General features: G+C 38.9%; 1 protein-coding gene across 1 annotated transcript in view; it reads right to left on the minus strand.

Annotated features, from left to right (window-relative positions):
• PIEZO2 (piezo type mechanosensitive ion channel component 2) overlaps positions 1-19,442 on the minus strand; it is a 287,153-nt gene that overhangs the window by 107,620 nt on the left and 160,091 nt on the right. The window contains exons 6-7 of the mRNA XM_063396709.1: positions 10,119-10,329; positions 7,016-7,229 (exon numbers count right to left, since the gene is read on the minus strand). Coding sequence (XP_063252779.1) covers positions 7,016-7,229; positions 10,119-10,329 — 425 coding nt within the window. The remainder of the gene's footprint in view (positions 1-7,015; positions 7,230-10,118; positions 10,330-19,442) is intronic.

Consider the following 19,442-nt stretch of genomic DNA (forward strand, 5'->3'; position numbering starts at 1 on the left):
ATGGGAAAGAAGATAATGGGATAATGAACAGTAATGCCTGGGAAATGTTTCGAAATTGCCCAGTTTCAAAATGAGAAGGGTATAACAGCTGATTTTAAATCAGTTATAAATTGAACACAATTGGCTCAGCTTTTATCAGCAAGTTCCAAACTTCAGCTAAATGAACATAAACAGGAGATTAATCTCTTCCACTCTGTGAGTGTTTAGAGAAACAGGTGTAGACTGCCCCTGCATGGACAAGGACTAACTCCCTAGTGTGTGCTTGACCGAGGTTACTCAGGACTGCCTTTTCTACTTCCAAGGAATGTGGGATGATTCATTCTTCAATGTTGATACACCGAGCTGAAAACACAGAGTTTATTCTTCATCACAATTTCTGGTGATGCCAGAGTATAAAGATAATTGTTCTTGAGCAGACCTCAAGAAAACAAGTTTGTAAATCTGGAAGTTTGCTAATTACAATCCACATCTCCTAATACCACAGAATAATAGGAATACAAATCTGGTAGCAGGATAGGTTGTTTGTCTCTTTTCTGTCCTTGTTTTCAGGCACTTGATCAATGATCACAGAATGCAGATCCATGTTTTTCAGAAAATATGAAGAGAAAATTAAGGGATTGCTTCTCTGCATTCACCCTTTGCATGTCCACACAGGGCAGGCTGTGCTGGGCAGGGAGCCTGTTCCAGTGTCAGTGTTGGGATCGGACACTTGCAAGCCCATGGGGGAGTGGAGTGATCTGTCTCTCCCTGCCCTCGAGCAGAGCTTCTGCTAGCAGGGAGGTGTGCTGATCACAGAGGAGTCAGCTACCCGGGACTGTGCAAAAGTGGGACGGCTACATCATCAGACCAGTTGCATGCCCAATTTAATCAAATCAGAATCAGCAGGCAAGTTTATCTCAGCATATCAGCAGTGTTAAAACCTTCATCACTTCCCTCTGTGCCTCTCACCTCAGTAGTTCAATGCATTCAAGGAAGAGGTGCCTCTGTGCAACACACAATTATCTGGATGCAGGAGACATCAAGGAAGAGGCAGTTCATCTACATCATGTCACATGACGACGACTGATTTTCATGTTTGCAGCTTACACTCAATTTTCAGATGCAGTGTGGTTCTTGGGAGAGCTAAGGCTCCCCTCTTCCCACTAACCTGCTGTAATCAGGGCCAGCCACACCAGGCTGCCAGGGATCTCACCAGTGGCAGGCTCACACTGTAGCGGAACACAGCTGGGAAACCAGTCTGTCTGTACCACAAGCAGAAAACCCTTGTTTTTAATAGGTCTTAGCACATGTCTCAGTTTACACCCCTTTCAAGTCCAGTGGAAGAGAGAGGGGTGTAAATCACCTAGGTTGGGTGCAAGGTCAGTAACATGGTTTAAGTTGTGCCTGCTTATTCCAAGGCTAGATTTGGCACTTGAGGTGGTCATGGTGAGTGCTGACAGCTATACCATGGGAATGGAACTGGGAAGGACTGCTCTCCAGGCAAAGTCTTCTGTTTCCTCTCACTTTTTCCTCATCCAACCTTTCATCATAAAGGGAGCCCAAATAAGGCCATCTCATAGTTTAGAAAGAGATTATAATAGCAAGGATGATGATTGTCTTTTGTCAACAGGAGAGTGAACTTGCATTTCTAAGCTGTTAACAGAATCATTCACTTCCTTTGCAAAATATTTTTTAACAAATATAAAGAAGCTGAGGTTCTGAGAAAATCTATAGGCTAAAACATTCTAAATAAAATGTGGTACATTATAGAGCTACTATGAAGCTCAGCTGAAAATTTCTGTAAGAATAATGTCAAATATCTAATGTCTCTTCCTCTGAGAGAAATTCTGGCTCTCTAACCAGATCTGGTCATGGTAACCAACATGGTGGCTGGCCTGGTATGTTCTGGAGCATGCTCAGCAACTGCAAAGTGTGCTTTTGCTGATAGAGGACAATGGAAACAGGCAAGTGCAGTGCAGTGTCTTTACATGGCAAGTATCCAAGGGTCTGGCCTCTGCCCTGGAAGCGGTGCTGCAGTGCCATGGTGAGAAGCACCTAAAAATACCAGGCATGAAAGCTACTGCAGCCAAAGGGCAGCTCAGTCTAGGATACATAAATGAGCTTTAAATACTCCATCTTTTCAAACATTAGCTTGTGATCAGTCAAGGCAACCCCAAAAACCTCAGTGTTTCCTACAAGGTTAAGAAAATACTGCCTCTCAGAGGTTAATCACCCTTGAGATAGGTACCAAAGACAGTCTGTAGCAAAGATTAGCAGTGGCTGCAGCTCAGGTGAAACCTGCTGCAGCTCTTGGCTCCATCAGAGCTACAAAAGCAGGAGCTACAAAAGCAGGAGATCGGTGCCTTGCCCTGCAGAGGTAATCAATCAGCTACATCTCTCTATTTTGGCAATATCTGCTCTCCTATTAGTATCTTATTCACAAGTTTAGCATCTAACTTACGAAAAAATATTACAGCTGGATGTCCAACCCTGATCTGACAACTCCAGGAACATTTTTGAGACAGTGCTTAAGCATTTATAACCCTGGTTAACAGAGTATTTGGGCTACAAAATCCAAATCTGTATCAAAGCTTCCAGGGAAGTACAAATGAAGGATTTTGGACTGGACTCTTCTCAGATTAATCTGAAAACAACCTGAATATCCTAAATCTACCATCTGTAGCAGATATCTTTTCTCCAAAAGTAAAGGAGTAATTTAAGCAGGCTTATTATTAGTCACTGTAAAACCCATTTTAAAAGTCCAGCTTAAACAGATTTATAGACATCTTTCAGATGAAAATTTCCTCTCGAACAAAACTCCTTAGACTAGACTTCTCAACTCATATTGCAGCAAAGCAATCAGCAATTCTCATCCACATAAGAAGGTGTGAAATAAGGTACCACTGTGAAGTGGATGACGCTACCTGGACTTCTAGTTTTGCTTCATTTTGTAAGAGAGATTAAGCCAGTTGTGTTTAAACTGTTTGAACATTACTTGCCTGAAAACTACATGCAAGACAGACTTAAACCATAGGAAAGCACACAGCTTTTAATGTACATTGGACTGCTGAATCTTTAAATTAATATGCTTATAAGCACAGTTTTGGACAGGAATAACTCTGCTCACTAAGGACAAACCTCATACCACTGCACTGATCCTATTTCTTCATGTTGGCAAGACCTTATCATTTCCCCAGTTACATTCTTTTGCCAAAATAAACAATATCAGGAAGAAAGAAGGCAGCAATCCGAAAAATGGTGAACATATTACTGTGTATTTTTTCAGGCTGTGACACCGTGTACCTAATTTCCAAAGTCATTTTAGCTCATTGATTTGTTTTTACTAACTTGGGTGAAAAGAATTTTATGGTAGAAACATGATACTTTCTGAATTTTGCTTTAAATGAATGTTTCTTGTTATTTTTTTCCCATCTTTGCAATACTTGCATATTGCAATATTTGCAATATTGCATCCATTTGCAATATTGATTTGCTGGCAGCATGCCTACCCCTGGCATACCTGGCAGCTATATTCAGACTTTTCGGTACACTGTACATTTTTCAATCTGCAGATCCCAGTGCTGACTCCATGGCATTTCAGCGTGTTTGTGTTTATGCCACTTCTACCTGCACATCACAGAAGCACAGCCACAGCAGCAGATGTGAAACTTTATAGGATATCAATACCTGCATGTTCAGTAACATCACTCCGGCAAGTACTTTGGGATATATTACCACAGTATCCTATTTTTAGGGGGGGAAGTTCTTTGTTTACACAATCCCATAAGGTTTCAGGGCAAAACATGTAAATTCACCAGATGTCAGTTTATCCCCCCAAAGAAAACTGCTTTTCTCTGGTGACATTGTTCAGTCACTTCTTACAGTCACAAGTGATGAATTTTGAGTTGAAGAGTCTTTAAAAGGAAGGAGCAGCTCAAAAATGATGCAAATCTTAGCTGAATAATACTGTTAATTCCAGAATTTTCTGGTTTGTTTGGGTGTAGTTTAACTTTATTTATTTAGTCTGAAATTAATCAATACTCTGACAAGCCCAAGGCATTACTATTCAGCGAAAACACATTTTTTATTGATCAGAGAAACCACTTGTACATTTCTTGTAAACTTGAGAGCTCAAACCCAGAAAGGAGCTTTTTAAAACATCAGACTTAGATTCTGCCAAGAGAAAAAATGCCCCCAGCAGCCCAACAGGAGCAGTTTTCATATCTGCCCTTGAAATTCAGGAGAGCTTATTCTGGGGATTGGGCCCTCAAAATTTTACAGAGAAATAAAAATCCTTCTTTTATATGAAATCACAAAATAATTTAGGTTGGAAAAGACCTCTAATATCACTGAGTCCAATCATTAAACCAACACTGACAAATCCATCACTAAACCATGTCCCTAAGTGCCATGTTTACAGATCTAAGTATCTCCAGGGATGGTGACTCAACGCATTTCCTGAGCTGACTCTTCCAGTGACAGACAATTCCTCTGGTGCAGAAAGTTTTCCTAATATGCAATCTAAACCTCCCCTGGTGCCACTTGAGGCCATTTCCTCTTGTCCTGATGCTTGTTACTCAGGAGAAGAGACCAACCCCACCTCACTACAACCTGCTTTTAGAGAGCACCAAAGTCACCTCCGAGCCTGCTCTTCTCCAGGCTTCTCCCTGTGTCCTCTCCAGAACAGTTCAAGTTCCCTCAGACACTTCTCATAAGACTTCAGCTCCGGACCTTTAACCAGCTTTGTTACCTTTCTCTGGGCATGCTCCAGCACCTCAATGTCTTTCTTGTAGCAAGAATTTGGGGAATCAAATTCTTTTCTTGGCCTATAATTTGCCCATGAAAGCCATGTACTAGTATTAGTGGGAACTCTAGATATTTAGCGCAGCTTCAAACCAAGACTGTACATAAAATAGCAAGGTAGTGATTTTCTTCTAGGATGAAAAATGCTAAAATATTTTTTCTGCAGCATTCCAATACACGTCTCTCATTTTTCCTCCTCTAGCCACTGCTTACATATCAGCTCAACTTGATCATTAAAAATCTTCAGTGGCCTTGTCTCACACTAAGATTTTCACTTCCAAGCTCTGATAACACCTGTCTTGATGCTCTTCAAAGACATCTCCCTGGAAACAGATCAAAGTAGATCCACAACAAAAAGACCTGCAAATAAAGAAACAAGGAACACTGCTCCTTCTGCTGCCATTGTGTGTACATTGTGTATACCTTGTTGTGTATGCTCAAATATAATTTCCCACACAATTTGGAACATCAGTCCCTAACATGATTTCATGTGTAAAAGGCAGAGTTCTCAACAGTTCAAGATATAGTCTACAGGATGGTATCATTTTTTTGGTTACAAAAATGTCAGTACATACTCTGAAGTCCAATGCTGGGACTTCTTTTAACCCAAACTCCGAAGGTGCTTTTCTTTTCTACATCAAGGCATAGACAACTTTCTTGCAGCTTGACTTTTTCATTTCAAAAATTAATGATTAAGGTAAAGTGCCATATTCCTACTGAACAAAATTTTGTCATAAAACAAAGAATCACATTATTTACAATAAAAGATATTACTAGTTGCAGACAAATATCTTGAGACTAAATTAATTGAAACAAATTTTTGAAAATTAATTTAAAATTAATAGAAAAAACAGTAAGAAGAAAAAAAGGACTTCACAAATTATGCACATGAAGAACGTTTCACATATTGTAGCTAAATTGTATGAAGCACATATTTCTTCTCCCTGAGAAAATGTTATTGCTGTCTGTTGCTAAAAACTGTGAGTAGATATCCTCAAAGCCAAATGGTTGAGAATTTTGAAGCCATTTTCTTTTTGTTTTCTTAATACATGGAAGAAGTAATATAAAAGGTTTAGGGAAGTTGAGAGCATTTCATCTTGGCGTCAGAAATCATTCATTCTCCTACCTCGACCTCTAGGTGGCACAAAAGAACCTAAACTGAGCAGGTTTTTCTGATTTTTCAGGTAATGTTACGCCCTTCCAATCAGACTCCACCAGTCACCAATTCCAACATCACAAAACACACATCTATTAACCTGTATTAAATAAAATGTCCAAGTAAGTACAGAAGTAACAGCTACTGTAGCTCGACAGCTCAATTTTACTGCTTTTAATAGCACATTGAGAGATAAATAATTAATTGATTCTCCACAGTACCTCTAATTTCCTTTCACCTTCAGCTTATAATAGTTAAAAGGAACAATACGTTTACTAGAAATAAAGTTAATGCTCACATTTAGTTTAATGTAAGGATTACTACAGCATTAAAAATACATACCATGAAAACCAGTTTGCCATCATAATCCAGCAGAAAAAAATAGTAAGGAGCAAAATACATCATTTACTTCTTATTTTAGATTACAGTATGTAGAAAATGAAAGGGTCAGTGAAATTACAGTCAATCAGTATTTACTGCAGAAGTAACTATAAATGCTGCTTTTTTTCTTAAGTAGCCGTGGATATGGAGATCAGCATGTTCTGTGTGATTTCTATGTGACCAGAGAGAATTTTTATATCAACCATGTAAGATGCACAGTACATCAAGGACCCCAGCAGCCCCAGACTCTGCACACAAAAATGGCACCACGAAAACATTTTTCCCCAGTTAGGACACTATGATATTAGAAATCAGAGAATTTATTTTTGTCTACGAAAAACCAAGCATGCATTTGTACACTTGCCCTTGTATCAATGTTGCCATCTATTTCCTTTACTTCCTGCATTAGCCAAATCACTCACACTCACATCTGAGGAGCACTGGGAGCAATACCAAAAATCACTCTCCTCTCCTAACCTACTCCAGCTCTCTGTCTGCAATTACCCACTCTGGGCTTTCACCACTCTGTCATTCAAAACCATTCTGTGTGAAATGATTTGACTCTTTCATGACTGAACAACAAGTTGAGTGTAAAATTTGTCAAAGCATTCTGTGGAAGATCATTTGCATCAACATGTGACAGCAGCACACTGCGCTCACATGCCCACAATTAAACAGGAAAGGAATTTCTCTCACCTGGCATAGAAATCATCTGGTGGAACAACCTCCTGAAAGAACTGTAGCTGGTACAGATAAAGTCCAATCAAGTGTCCAGCACTGAATATAGCCATTAATACACACAGACAGCTGAATATCAGCGGATCAAATGCTTGGCAACAGGACCACCATGTGCACAGGCCCAAAAACACAAAGAAATACACAGCTGAGGTCAAAGATGGCACCATCATACCTGTAAAAATAAAAACATGGAGTGTTGGAAAAGTGTGGGAAATATCAGTGTTTGTTAAACCTTGAAGTTTGACAAGATGTGTATTAAAAAATTTAATCCAGTTAGTTTTCTGCTAATTATTACAAGTAACTGTAAAGACCCCTATTAACTTTGAGACTAGAAGAGAAGGATTTTTTTTCTCTTTGCTCAATTCACTTATGCCATATCTCAGCACTTAGAACACAACACTCTCCAGATTTTCCTCTGAGACAGAATTTTCTCTATGTAAACATGTTTCATAGAGAATGAAGAAAAACAGAAAGTAGCTGCAAGGGCAGCTAATACTGCCTGAGGCCACTTGTGTATGAATTTTGAGTATAAGGTGCTGAAGCGGCATGATGGATGAACAGTGAAAAGCCTTCTCATACAGGTAGTAAAATACCTTGACATATTAAAACAAAACAGACCCTCATTCATTTATCAAAATGAAGAGATTTGCATATAATCTACAGAATAATCAGTAAATGTTTGATTTTTTAGAATTGTTAAGTCCTAGAAACGTGTAATTTACTTATGACAAAGACTCTGCTGTCACACGCGTATATTGTTTTTGCTTTTTCATATGTAGACAAGTATGTCACTTGAGAAAATGTCCAGCTGGTGAAGGGGACTCAATGCTCTGCTGATAGCCTGCAAAAGTTAGTTAGAAAGCAGGAAAGACACTCATGTCTAAGAGCGGCAACTGGGAGAATGTCACCCTGGTTTTGAAGACTTTTCTAAGCCTTCTGTAATGTTCTTCATATTGGAGTCAAAAATTTCACCTTATCACACTTTCTACTATAAACACTGGCCAGGTTTTGCTAACTGTCTTTCATTGTTTACTTATTTCTAGGTGGGAGGAGAAAGGTGATTGACAGTTGGCTTGACCAACGTGGATTGAGAGGTGGAATTCCATCCTCCAATCCACGGGCACCATAGGAAATGTATAAAACTGAGTTTTGTAAATAAACTCTCCCCTTTTTTCCTGCTTCGCTCACCAGCGTGTCCTCGTGTGGTCCTTTCCGTGTCCACTGTGACAGGAGAAAATGACATAAGAGCTTGCAGCCAGCACAGCAGCCCAGTGGATTCTCGGAAACAACAGTGCCAGAGCTATCAGGAGTCCCTGCCTAAATTTATTTTTAAGCTTTTTAACTCGTACATGTCTAGGAGCCACCTTTCTCAGGACAGACCTGCAGACTCCTGGTGGCCCATAGCTCACCAGGTGCTGGCTTGACATTTCTTTTAAGAGCAGCACTCCCAGCATTGGTCTCTCTCTCAGCTGAGTCCAGGCACTACAAGTCCTCATTTGCCTGAGCTTCACCATCACATCTTTCACACCCTACTTCAAGCTTTCACCTGTGGTGCTGTAAAACTTCACCCAGCAATTTCTGCCGTAAGCCCGTAACTACTTCCTTTCTTCTTACAAAGAGGCACTTTGTCTCTATTCAAACACTTTTGGAGAATGAGAATCCATGCTATCCTAAAATAAGTTATTTAATATGGCCAGTTACTCTGGCTGTGAAAAATACAAAATTTATTTCTTGTCTGAAAGTGCCTAGGTTTGCCACTTAACTGTTGGCTCCTATTACCAATTCTCCTAGAGGAGATTAAAAAAATGGAAGCACTTTGTATCTTTGTCAGTTCTTTCCGGCTGCAGTCAAATCATTCTTCATCTTTTTGGCATGGTAAGTAAGGAAGTATTTAACTTATAAAGCTAAAGGTCTCTCTCTGGGGTACAGACTTCTCAGACCTCAAGTACTTTTTGTAACTCTACTCTAAACACCTCCCACTTCTTGGCTCGTGTTGGAGCTCCACAGGCAAGCTGCCCATCACCATTCAGAAGAAACTGCCCCCTGCCACTGGTGCACAAGCCTTCTGCTTCCTCTTGAACATGGATGACGTTCACCTACATAGGGTGGCATCAGGCTTTTTGGTTTTGTTTATTTGGGTTTTTTAAATGACATCTGTCTTCCCTGGTGGCAGGCCCTATGGTGGCCCACATATTTTTTCTCTTTTTAGATTTATTACTTTCCATTTGGCTACATGTAAGGCTCTTTAGCAATCTTGCCTTAATGAAAGAACCTGCCTTACTATAATGGCCACACCTCTAATTCTTATCATTCGGTATCAAACTTTTTTTTACTGTTGTTTTATACTTCATAATGTGACAACTTATATGTTAAGTTGCAATGTTTATATATCTCACTCCATTCAAACATGTGACTTGGCAGATAAATGCTAATCTACAATTCCATGGTCTAATTCTGAATTCAGTAGTTACAATGTGTAGTCATTATGTACACTTCAGTTGTGGCTGTAACTGATTATGTGGTATTAAATCAAATGTCATATAAAAAGGTAGCTATATAACATCAAAATAGCTACTCTTACTAACTAAATAAAAAAAACCAACGGGAAGTCTGCTTATCGCTCTTTTTACACACTACATGGTCAAACAAGTAACATTTTTTTAAAGGCTATGTGAATACAGTCCCTTTTTACACTTAGAAGTGATGGAACCAAATCTATGAATTCACTTTAATATAAATACATAAGTGCATGTATAAATATACACACACACACACTATACATACAGTCATTTATAATATGTCTCCCATTCACCATTTGGTTATAAAAGCAACTGTGAAAATCATAAATGGAATGACATGGCCATGGTGTATCAGTACAAAAAAATTAAGCAACTCAGCATATTCCAATACCTGCCAAAGAGTTAATTTAATGAAATCAGCAGCAATTTCTTTTCCCTTAAAAATTTCCATTGTTACTCCCGCAGGTGCCAAAGTGCTGAAAACTCATTTGTTAAACGCATAATCTAATGGGCTCCTGAGGAAATTTTTCAAATACACCAACCTGCTGAACCAAGTAAAATTGTAACAACAACTTTTCCAGTGGTGATTATCATATTGCCAATAAACTCCCTCAGTTTGGATGCTAGGAAGGCAATTCTACGCAGCAGTTTTAATTTCATGGTCTCCTCAAATTCTGCTTCTCCACAGTCGTCATCATCCAGATCTTCTTCATACATCAAAGCATCATCTGGCTCTAATTTTTCTCTTACAGCCTAAAGGAGAAGAAAGGAAAGAAAAACAGAATGCAAAAACACACACACAGAGATGCAAAGTAATTTGAAATTAAAACCAACGCATATTTAACAATGAAGTCCTCTTACAATCTCTGATTGTGCCAAGTAGTGAGAGCTAAGAAAGATGTACTAAAGCCAGATATGTACATTGACGTCTCCCACTTCAGAATTGTCTCAAAATGAAAAGATATTAAGAGTGTTCTCTGGGAAAGGCTGCAGTCATCCCACATGTGCACAACAGGCTGCTTGCTCATTTACATATGAAATTTGGTTTGATTAGTTCAGCATTCTTAGAAAGATAAGCATCTTGCTATCTAATATCTTCTGAAGTCCTCTTTCCGTCAAAGGCTTCAGTTGTAAGCTCCAAGAAGGGCAATCCCTGGTTGATACTGCTCAATGGATCTCACTTTCCAAACCTGTTTTTCATCAACCTTTCCTCTATATGCAAAACCCAGAATGGGGCAAGTAGGAGTGATCTGGAACAGGGCAAAAAGGGCCAAAATGAATGCATAGATAACTCATTGGTGACTAAAGGGTAGTTTGGGAGAGAAAAAACAGACTAAGCAGAGGCTTGGGGAGAGAATGAGAAATGCAGAGATCGACTTATTTTGAAAGAAAAGGTTAAAAAGTGAGCAAGAGAGACGTAGTGAAAGCTTGAGTGTTGTAAAGCAATTTAGCAGGGGTAATGAGACCAGTGACTTAGAACTACACAATAGAAAAAAGAAAAGAAGGAAACGTGGAAAGGCCTGTCATACTTGAGCAGTTTGTTAGGATTTGGCAGTGGTCTCCATCATCAAGTCTCCATTGTATCTTGGAGACCAAAAGACATACACACAACTATTGAGTGATGCAGACTAAATCATCAACCCACGGTGAGAATCTGCAGGATTAGCAAGAGGCCCACACAAAGTTACAATTTACGGAAAAATTAGTCATTCATGGAAATATAGGGGCATATTAGAAAAAAAAAAAAGGTAAGAGTTTTGAGCCATGTTCGAACTTGGTCTAATATAGAATAACTTTTTTGGCACTAATTTAGACTTGTATTAGCTAACACTAGTTCTGACCAAACTGTATCACTGTGTGTGAAAGTAAAAAAGAGAGATTATTCGTACTATTCATCAGAATAGCAGTTTTATATTTATTGGTGAGCTTTGACAGAAAACATTCCATACTGACAGATAAGATTGCAGTAGGAACAGATGAACTCTCAGCCTACTTAACCAAATTCTTCTGTACCATTATATTATGTGGATTCTCAAAAGAACAAAACTCCCTGTAGATGCCTTCACTCCCTCATTTCACCTCGAAGTTTGTTACCAGCTTTCTCCTCTTACTTCAGAGCATTATCATTGTTGTGAATACCCAGGAAAACCAACAAGCAACAAACAAACAAACCCCCAAACGAACCTGCTTATTCTAAAGAGTCTCTATTTTACACACAATGAAATACGCAAGAAATACAGCAGGGCTGATCTGGGAAATCTACATTTCTCTTGGATTTATTCAGCTATTTCACTAGCAATACATATTTTACATGTGGTATAGTAGAATTTTAATGGCTTTCTTATTGTCACCATTCACCTTTACAGACCTCAAAATATAAATTATTAGCTCCTTGTGCAAAATAATAGAGTGATGGCAGCCCAAATATGCAGTCATCACATTTCAAGCTATACAGTACAAAGAGACATTCTGCCTGTTCATCACTGCTGCTCGTATCTGAGCTCCTATCCCAAGGAGAGGAAACATTAAATATTCAGAAAGAATGCTGACAGTAGGCACAGCAATACATTCTGCCCTAATTTCCACCAGAGCTGTTTCAGTGAGAAAGTTAAGCAAAGGGCAAAAGTTACGATCATTTTTGCTAGTGTCACACATACTACATTAACTTGCTCTTCATCTAGTTCTTTTGGGTCCAATCCTGCTTCTTCTGGAATGGTTCTAGTGCTCTGTGCCTTGAGCTTAACAGGACCAGTGAAACTGTATCCCAAAGAGAGACTGAGTGAGACTGATGGACATTTAAAGGTTATGAAATGGCACAATTACTAAACAGGGATCTGTGTAAAGGTGACCCTTGTTGCCTTAGGGTCGCCAATGGCAATACATTAAAACACAGACTCACTTAAAAAGTGTATAGGAGTCAATTCAAAACAAATTACTCCATGACAGGCCATCAGGATTCATCTCTCTTTGAATGCTATGTTAAACATGAAGACAGGATTCATATATTTATTAAAGCTTAAAATTGCTGATTGCTATGAATTATACATAGGCAGGAACAGGAAATAAAAGTCTGAAGAGTCACAAAAGAAAATAATAAAATATTCTCCAAACAAGCAAACAATGTTCCTGTGGGGAAATGAAAACAATCAAAATATTTTTAAGTCTAAATTGGAGGAAAACACACAATACCTTCAAACAGTAAAATAAAAAGGAGGACACAGAAGTAAGAGAACCACACAAAACATCCCAGTGAAAGGTGGAACTTGACATAATTTTCTATCTCTCATCCCTACCTGTCTTCCTAACCTCAGATGCCAAATGCCCAAAGTCAGATTGTGATCTCCTCAAAATAGATCTTCGGATTTTATGTCAAAACTAGGACTATAATTTTTTAATTTTACCAGGCTATTTAATCTTGCTTCATTGATCTAAAAACCCTTTAGGCCAGATTTTGCCTTGAGAGTTCAGCATTAATAAACTAGTACTGACTTGTGTGACACTGCACACCCAGGGAGAAGCAGAAGAGAAGAGGATATTTCACTGGACCAGGATATAACTGATGCTGAGAATGAGATGATGGTCCAAAGTTTCCATGGACTGAGGCTTATATATTTTAAGCATAGCTAAAAGCTTCAAAGTCGATGAGTTTCCAAAGAAGTTAATGTTACTTGGATTTTAGCTTCTATTTAGATACGAAAATATGAACTCCAAGTTCAGCAAGAAAATTAGGATGTCACAAATATTCACAGGAAATGCAGAACAACCTTCTTCTGGTGTTACTGAGGTCATCAGATGTTGGAAAGAAAACTTCAGCATTCTGAATGTCAGGAAATACCAAACTGATTTCCCAATTTTTCCCTCTAAAACTGCAAAAGTCTGTTGGGAGTTAGAGTTCTTCAACTGCTCTCCTCAGTTGAAGAAAAGCTGGCAAATGGGATCATCAACAACAACCATAATATGGAGTCCCAGAAGCCTTTTCAGAACAGATACATGTTGGTTTGCAGCTCTTCATGACAGCCAGAATTACCAATTGTATGGCTGTGCAAGAATTGCCTGGTTTCATGACACAGTTGATAGTTATGTCAGCAAAGACTATGACAAACAACTCTAGGCTTGATTTTTACTTTCTTTTTTTTTTTTTTTTGCTTTTTAACCAACATATCTGGTTTTAATTCAGGATGAAAGGCCATGTTCCTGTGCTAAGTAGATGAAAGGTTATGTTCCAGTGTGTGTCAAAAAGACAAACTTTGGATTCCCTACTCTCATATTCACTGCCCTCTAACTGGATCATCTGGGCTGGCTTTCCATTTTCTCACATTGAGCACTCCAAATTCCAAAAGGCAGGCAAACAGTGAGCAGTTTTCACATTCAACATGGTGATAATGTGCTTGTTGTTTTAACACTTTCTGATGATTAAAAAGCCATACAAGTATGTGCTCATCACAGAACACCATTACTCCAGTCAGACTGCTTTGCAAAGCTCTTTTTTACTATGTGGATTAGTCTAAAGCTACAAACCCGTGCTATATAGGCTACAGTTAGAAAAATACTTTTACTTCCATAATAAATTACCTATTATGCAATTACAGGATCCCTGTGGATGCTGATTAAATCAAATAAACTTCTCCATTCACGGAGTATAGAGCATTTGTGAAGCCATAAACATGTGTTTCCATGACCCTTGCTCTGCAGAGCAGGGCCCCAGGACTTTTTATAAACAAACTAAATGCAGTTTAGGTTTTTTAGCAATCATGTGGAAGTCCCTGGAGCATTTATTGTACAACACTGTTTTAAACTGCCAAATTGAGATAGAGAACAGGCAAGGAAACAGTACAGCTCCTGTGGCAGCTATGGCAGCTACTATTGTGGCCAGGGCCAGAATGTCCATTAGCTACTTTGAGGGCTGCTTTTTTCAACATCCAACTTTTAAATGTTTCATCTGGTACAGTATAAACACTACTGCACAGAGATATCCTCTAGTCCCAGAGATGTATTTACTAACAGGAAACCTTAACTCTAACCTAAACCCCATTTTTGCTTCAGAGCACTTCTTGCTTTGTACCTACTTTTAATAGTATTGTGTCTGTAAACACAAATTTGCTCTTTTATTGACTTTTCAATTCTAGAAGGGACACAAACGAAACCCTTCAAATATTCAAATACTGACAGCAACAAAATTTAATTAGCCAATATTATTACAACTAAGGGGATGCAAGTCTCATAACTACCATCCCCGTGAATACATTGCATTAATTATTGGGACCTCTCAAGCATGCACTGCTAAGCTCACAAGAGTAAGTTCCTGTGGGGGTTCAGGTGCTTCTCCCTTCCACTTAGCTCATAAATGTTGTAAAAATAGCCTCTTTTCAGTATTTTGACATTTCCTCCCAGCCAATACCAGGAAACAAACAGAGAAGAATGGGAATGTTACACTTTTCTAGCTGTAGCATTCCAGACCCCAGCACAGACTTCTAAGCCCTGCTGCTGATAGCCACACCAGATCCCTCAAGTGGGCTGGATTGTCTTCATGCTGCCCCAGAGTTTGTGTGCCCTGGGACTCACAGTCACATCATCCTGCTGGCAATGCCTCTGCAAAATTGTGATTCTTTCAAGATATCACCACCTAGAATTACTTTACTTCTAATCAGGGATTTTTATTCCATAGCTGTAATAGAGTAACACAGATACAAATTAGACATCTAAGTCTGTTAAAGGCACTAGGCCCAAGTTTCTGGACTTCCCATTTAAAAAAGCCCCTGTAATAAGCAGCTTGGTTTAGGAATGATCTGAAAAGCTACTTGATTCAATTATGCCAGCAGAACAACAGAAATAGACTCTCTCCCCTCAATTGCCTCCATAGTCACTTAGCTACTGCATTCAACCTATCATAACATGACTGAGTTCCTATTACGTTTGCTCTAAAAACCCTCTTTTCCCCCTTAAAAAATATCTTCAACCTTTATCTTTAAATATAAGATAGTTGCAGCAGTAAGAACGAATTACTTACCTGCTTTTACAAGCAGCACATACACAAGTGCATATAGAAAAAATAATCAAAATAACACGATATTCCTTAGACAGACCCAGCTGTGAGCACAAAAGCTGGAAAAGAAATTGAGCTGCTACTTTTACCTTCAAAGGAACTGCAAGCCCTTAATGTGATATAAATGACCGTAGTTTTAACCTGTGGTCAATACCAAACCATGTTAACACAATCATTTATTGAATTTTCAATTTTGCAGGAAAGCATTGAACTCCACTCTTGTTCTGAAAGCATCAGCATGTGAGAAGCGGATGTCCTTGTTTTTCCTGCCACAGAACAGATTCAAACATTTCCACGTAAACAACTCCCACATGTCACTGAACTTGATTCCTACAGAAATGGGGCTGCTTAGCAAGAGTATCTTGTTTAAGGTCATCTTGTGTGACGTTCATGGGGTCTACAGAAAACCAGAGGGGAACGCCAGGCTACCCTCACATGGGGGTGGGCATGGAGAGGGGGCTGTGGGCTGCAGGCTGGGATAGAAGAAGGAAACTGTGTGACTTCAGGGAAAGACCCTGCTAAATGAGCTGAACTAATCACGTGTGGGACTGCAATGAACATTTTGGAAGGTGTGACATTAATGAGATAGATGCATCTTGGAATTTAAGCAGTTTATTTGAATAATTTATATTACTCAGTTGAACCACTGAAAATAAAACCCTAAATTAACTTTAAGTCATGTAGATTTTACTGGAAAAATTTATCACTGGTACACATTAAGTGTGCTAAAGCTTGGGTTAAAGGCCTACACAGAAAGACAGATGTAGATCAGAAAAAACTTTCAGTGTGTTTGCAGTGTTTTATAGTAATAAATTCCATACATACACCTCCACAGTAAAGTCTCCTGCGGGAAGGAGTAATTCATTACAAAAAGAAAGGATCTGCTATTTACTGGAAGCACATAGGGACAGAAGCATTTAGCGAGTGAAAGGAAATAAAAATATATTAATAAAGACAAGCACAATTCTGGATCAGGATGACAGGAAGGCAACTCATTAAATCCTGTATACAATAGATATTGTACTGAGAGAATCAGAGATTATTTCACTTCCCAAAGTACTCATCACACCTGAGCAAACACTGAGTGATTTCAGCACAGAACTCACTGGGCCAATTTGAAATACAGTTTCTCCATCTTGACTTCAGAAGGTTGTCAGGCACAGAAGCCAAATGCAAAAGAGAGAGGAACTCACAGGCAGAGTTCAGTAGTTTGGCCTGAGACAATTAAACATTCCTTTTTTAGTGAAAAGGAAACAGGAAGAGTTGGGTTATGGCTACAAGGCACAATGCAGTCAACTGTGCTAGAGCAGGTACGTACAGCATCCATATGGAGTAATTCCTGGCCCAGGAAATACATGTACTGTACCAGTATGCATCTTGCTAAGAAGGAGAATAAATAGCCCAACCATGGTGCTGTTGTTATTTGCAAACCAAAGTGACAGGCACTTCTCCAGTACCACCCTGAAGAACATCAAACTACTGGGAAGAATATGAGAATGGGATGTCTAATCTTCGAGAGGATCCAAAGTCACTTGTCTTCTGTCTTGCAGAACAACCTTTAAAGAAAGATGTGGGGTTTTTCTGCCAAACTGTGAGATAAATTAATTCTAGAGAAGGAAACATTGTACTGAAGCAAAAGAACAGAAGAACTAAAAAGGTTATAATGCAGCTACGAGTATATGTGCAATATAAATCAGATGCTTTCTAAACACCAGAAAAGCAAAATTACAGAACAGGGTCATTTCTGAAACAACGGGATGAAGGAAAATTGCCCTGTTTTCAAGATGGTACTTTCTACCTTCCAGAGGGAAGTGTGTGATACAGCTGCCTGAAGTAAGAGCAGACTGAATTCCATGAGCCAAGAGATTCCTTCTCTTACTGTGTTATTCACCACTTTGGCCATCGATGCAAAGGCAGTAGTAGTATTCCAGGATTTTAATCGCCTGGATAATAACTCTGTATCTCAGAATTTGTAAGGGAGAACTGTTAGTAGCCCCAGTGAAGAGCTGCCACAAGAGGAGTTGCATCCTGTCGTGTTTCTCCCCAGAAGAGGACAGGTGCACTCGGAAGTTTCCTGCCCAGCAGGCTGGCAGCCTTTGGTAACACAACACACTGCACTATGTAACGTCATGTAGCTGCAGTCTGCTGCAGTATAATTACGTATTTGTGCTAAGACTTATCCAAAGACATGTGCATCAAACCAAGGAGCTAATGTAACTTGTAAACTTTTGACCCTTGTTAAGACGAGATGCATTAGAATTGTTACTGAGGGAGGCAGCTGTGTAAGGTCTGGCAAACTTCACCACTACAAACATCACAAGCAAAGAGATAAGGGAGAATCATCTACTCTTTTTAAACCACAGGAAAAAAGTTTTAAATCCTGTTTATACTATGTTCAAAGCACACAAAAACCAAGTGGGTTTGACCAGCTCTCCAGAGGTCAGAACCAAAGAAACATTAATAACCAATTAGAAAAAATGAGCTCGTGCTGTGTTTAATATGGACAACAAGAAGAAAAAAGATGAGAAATAATAGAGGCATCATAAGGAAGCTCAAAGAAGCCAAAACATTCCAATCCTCTCTAAGAAGTTCTTTTTCCACAATATTTCCCACAACAGCAATAATTTTCTATCTCAGAAGAAAAGCAAATATTGAAAGAGGAGTTGCATACAGGAAGAAGATGTTACAGAAATCAGGGCCAAAGCACCCCAAGTCAATTACAGTTAATCAAGTCAGGTGAATATTTGATACTGGTAAAATCCAATTATATGAAGATACAAACGCAAAGCAATAAATCATCTATGTAGACATACACTCATCACAGGCTTCAAGAAAAATGGGATGGTCATGTAGACAGGGTCATGGCCACCACTGTAAACTGCTTAAGGAAGGTTACATCTGAAGGCAAGAAGAATGCAAAGACTGGGACATCAGACCTTCCTCAGATCTGTTCACTTATGCAGGACCTGCAGGTAGGAGATATGCTGGTAGAATGGCTCAACCCTAAAATCTCTGAATCTAATAATCAGTGTCATAATATCATTATTTAAATCAATAATTTGAAAAATCAAAACCAATAAGACCTTGCCTGAAATGCTGAGGAACTGATAATCTCTGTATCTCAAAAGAATATTGCAGAACTATAGTTTTTTAAGAAAAAAAGAAGTAATTTAAAAAAATTTTAAAAAAAGAAAGAAAAAAGAAAAAAAAAAGGCCACTAGAGATTGCTTAGCCTTAAAAGGTCAAATATAGAAGATAATAAATACATTTTATTTCCCTTATACCATCTCACTCTGATTTATAACATGTAATACAAGGGACCTTCCATAAAATTAAAGAGTGTTAAATTCAAAATAAAATCAAACAGCACTTATTAAATTGTGGAAGTCCTTGCTTCATGACGCCACTGAAGCCAAGAAATTAATGAGGTTTTAAAAGAGTCTGGGTAATTATATGTTTAACAAGATTATTCAGAGTAGCTATAATTATAAACAACTTTTTTTGGAAGGGATTTGAAACCACACGTTTTAGGATTAAAGTCATTCTCACACTAGGAGAGATCAGGACAAACGTTGTAAAAGGATATTCTCCTATTTGCTGTTGTCCTTATCCAGCAGGTACCAGGCTACTTTCAGGATAAGGATGCTGGTCTAAATGGGTGATTCCTATGCTAGGAAGTCCCTGGACAAGGCTTGGGACATGGCCAGTTCTCACAGCCTGTCTCTTCTGTCCTCTGTAGAATGTCCTGCAGTTACACCTGGGGACCTGGACCAAAGGAGAGCTCTCAATGCACTCCGTGCTTGGTGTCAGAGGAAGGCAAACA

The sequence above is a fragment of the Prinia subflava genome, chromosome 1, assembly GCF_021018805.1.
Source record: "Prinia subflava isolate CZ2003 ecotype Zambia chromosome 1, Cam_Psub_1.2, whole genome shotgun sequence".
NCBI classification, from domain to species: Eukaryota; Metazoa; Chordata; class Aves; order Passeriformes; family Cisticolidae; genus Prinia; species Prinia subflava.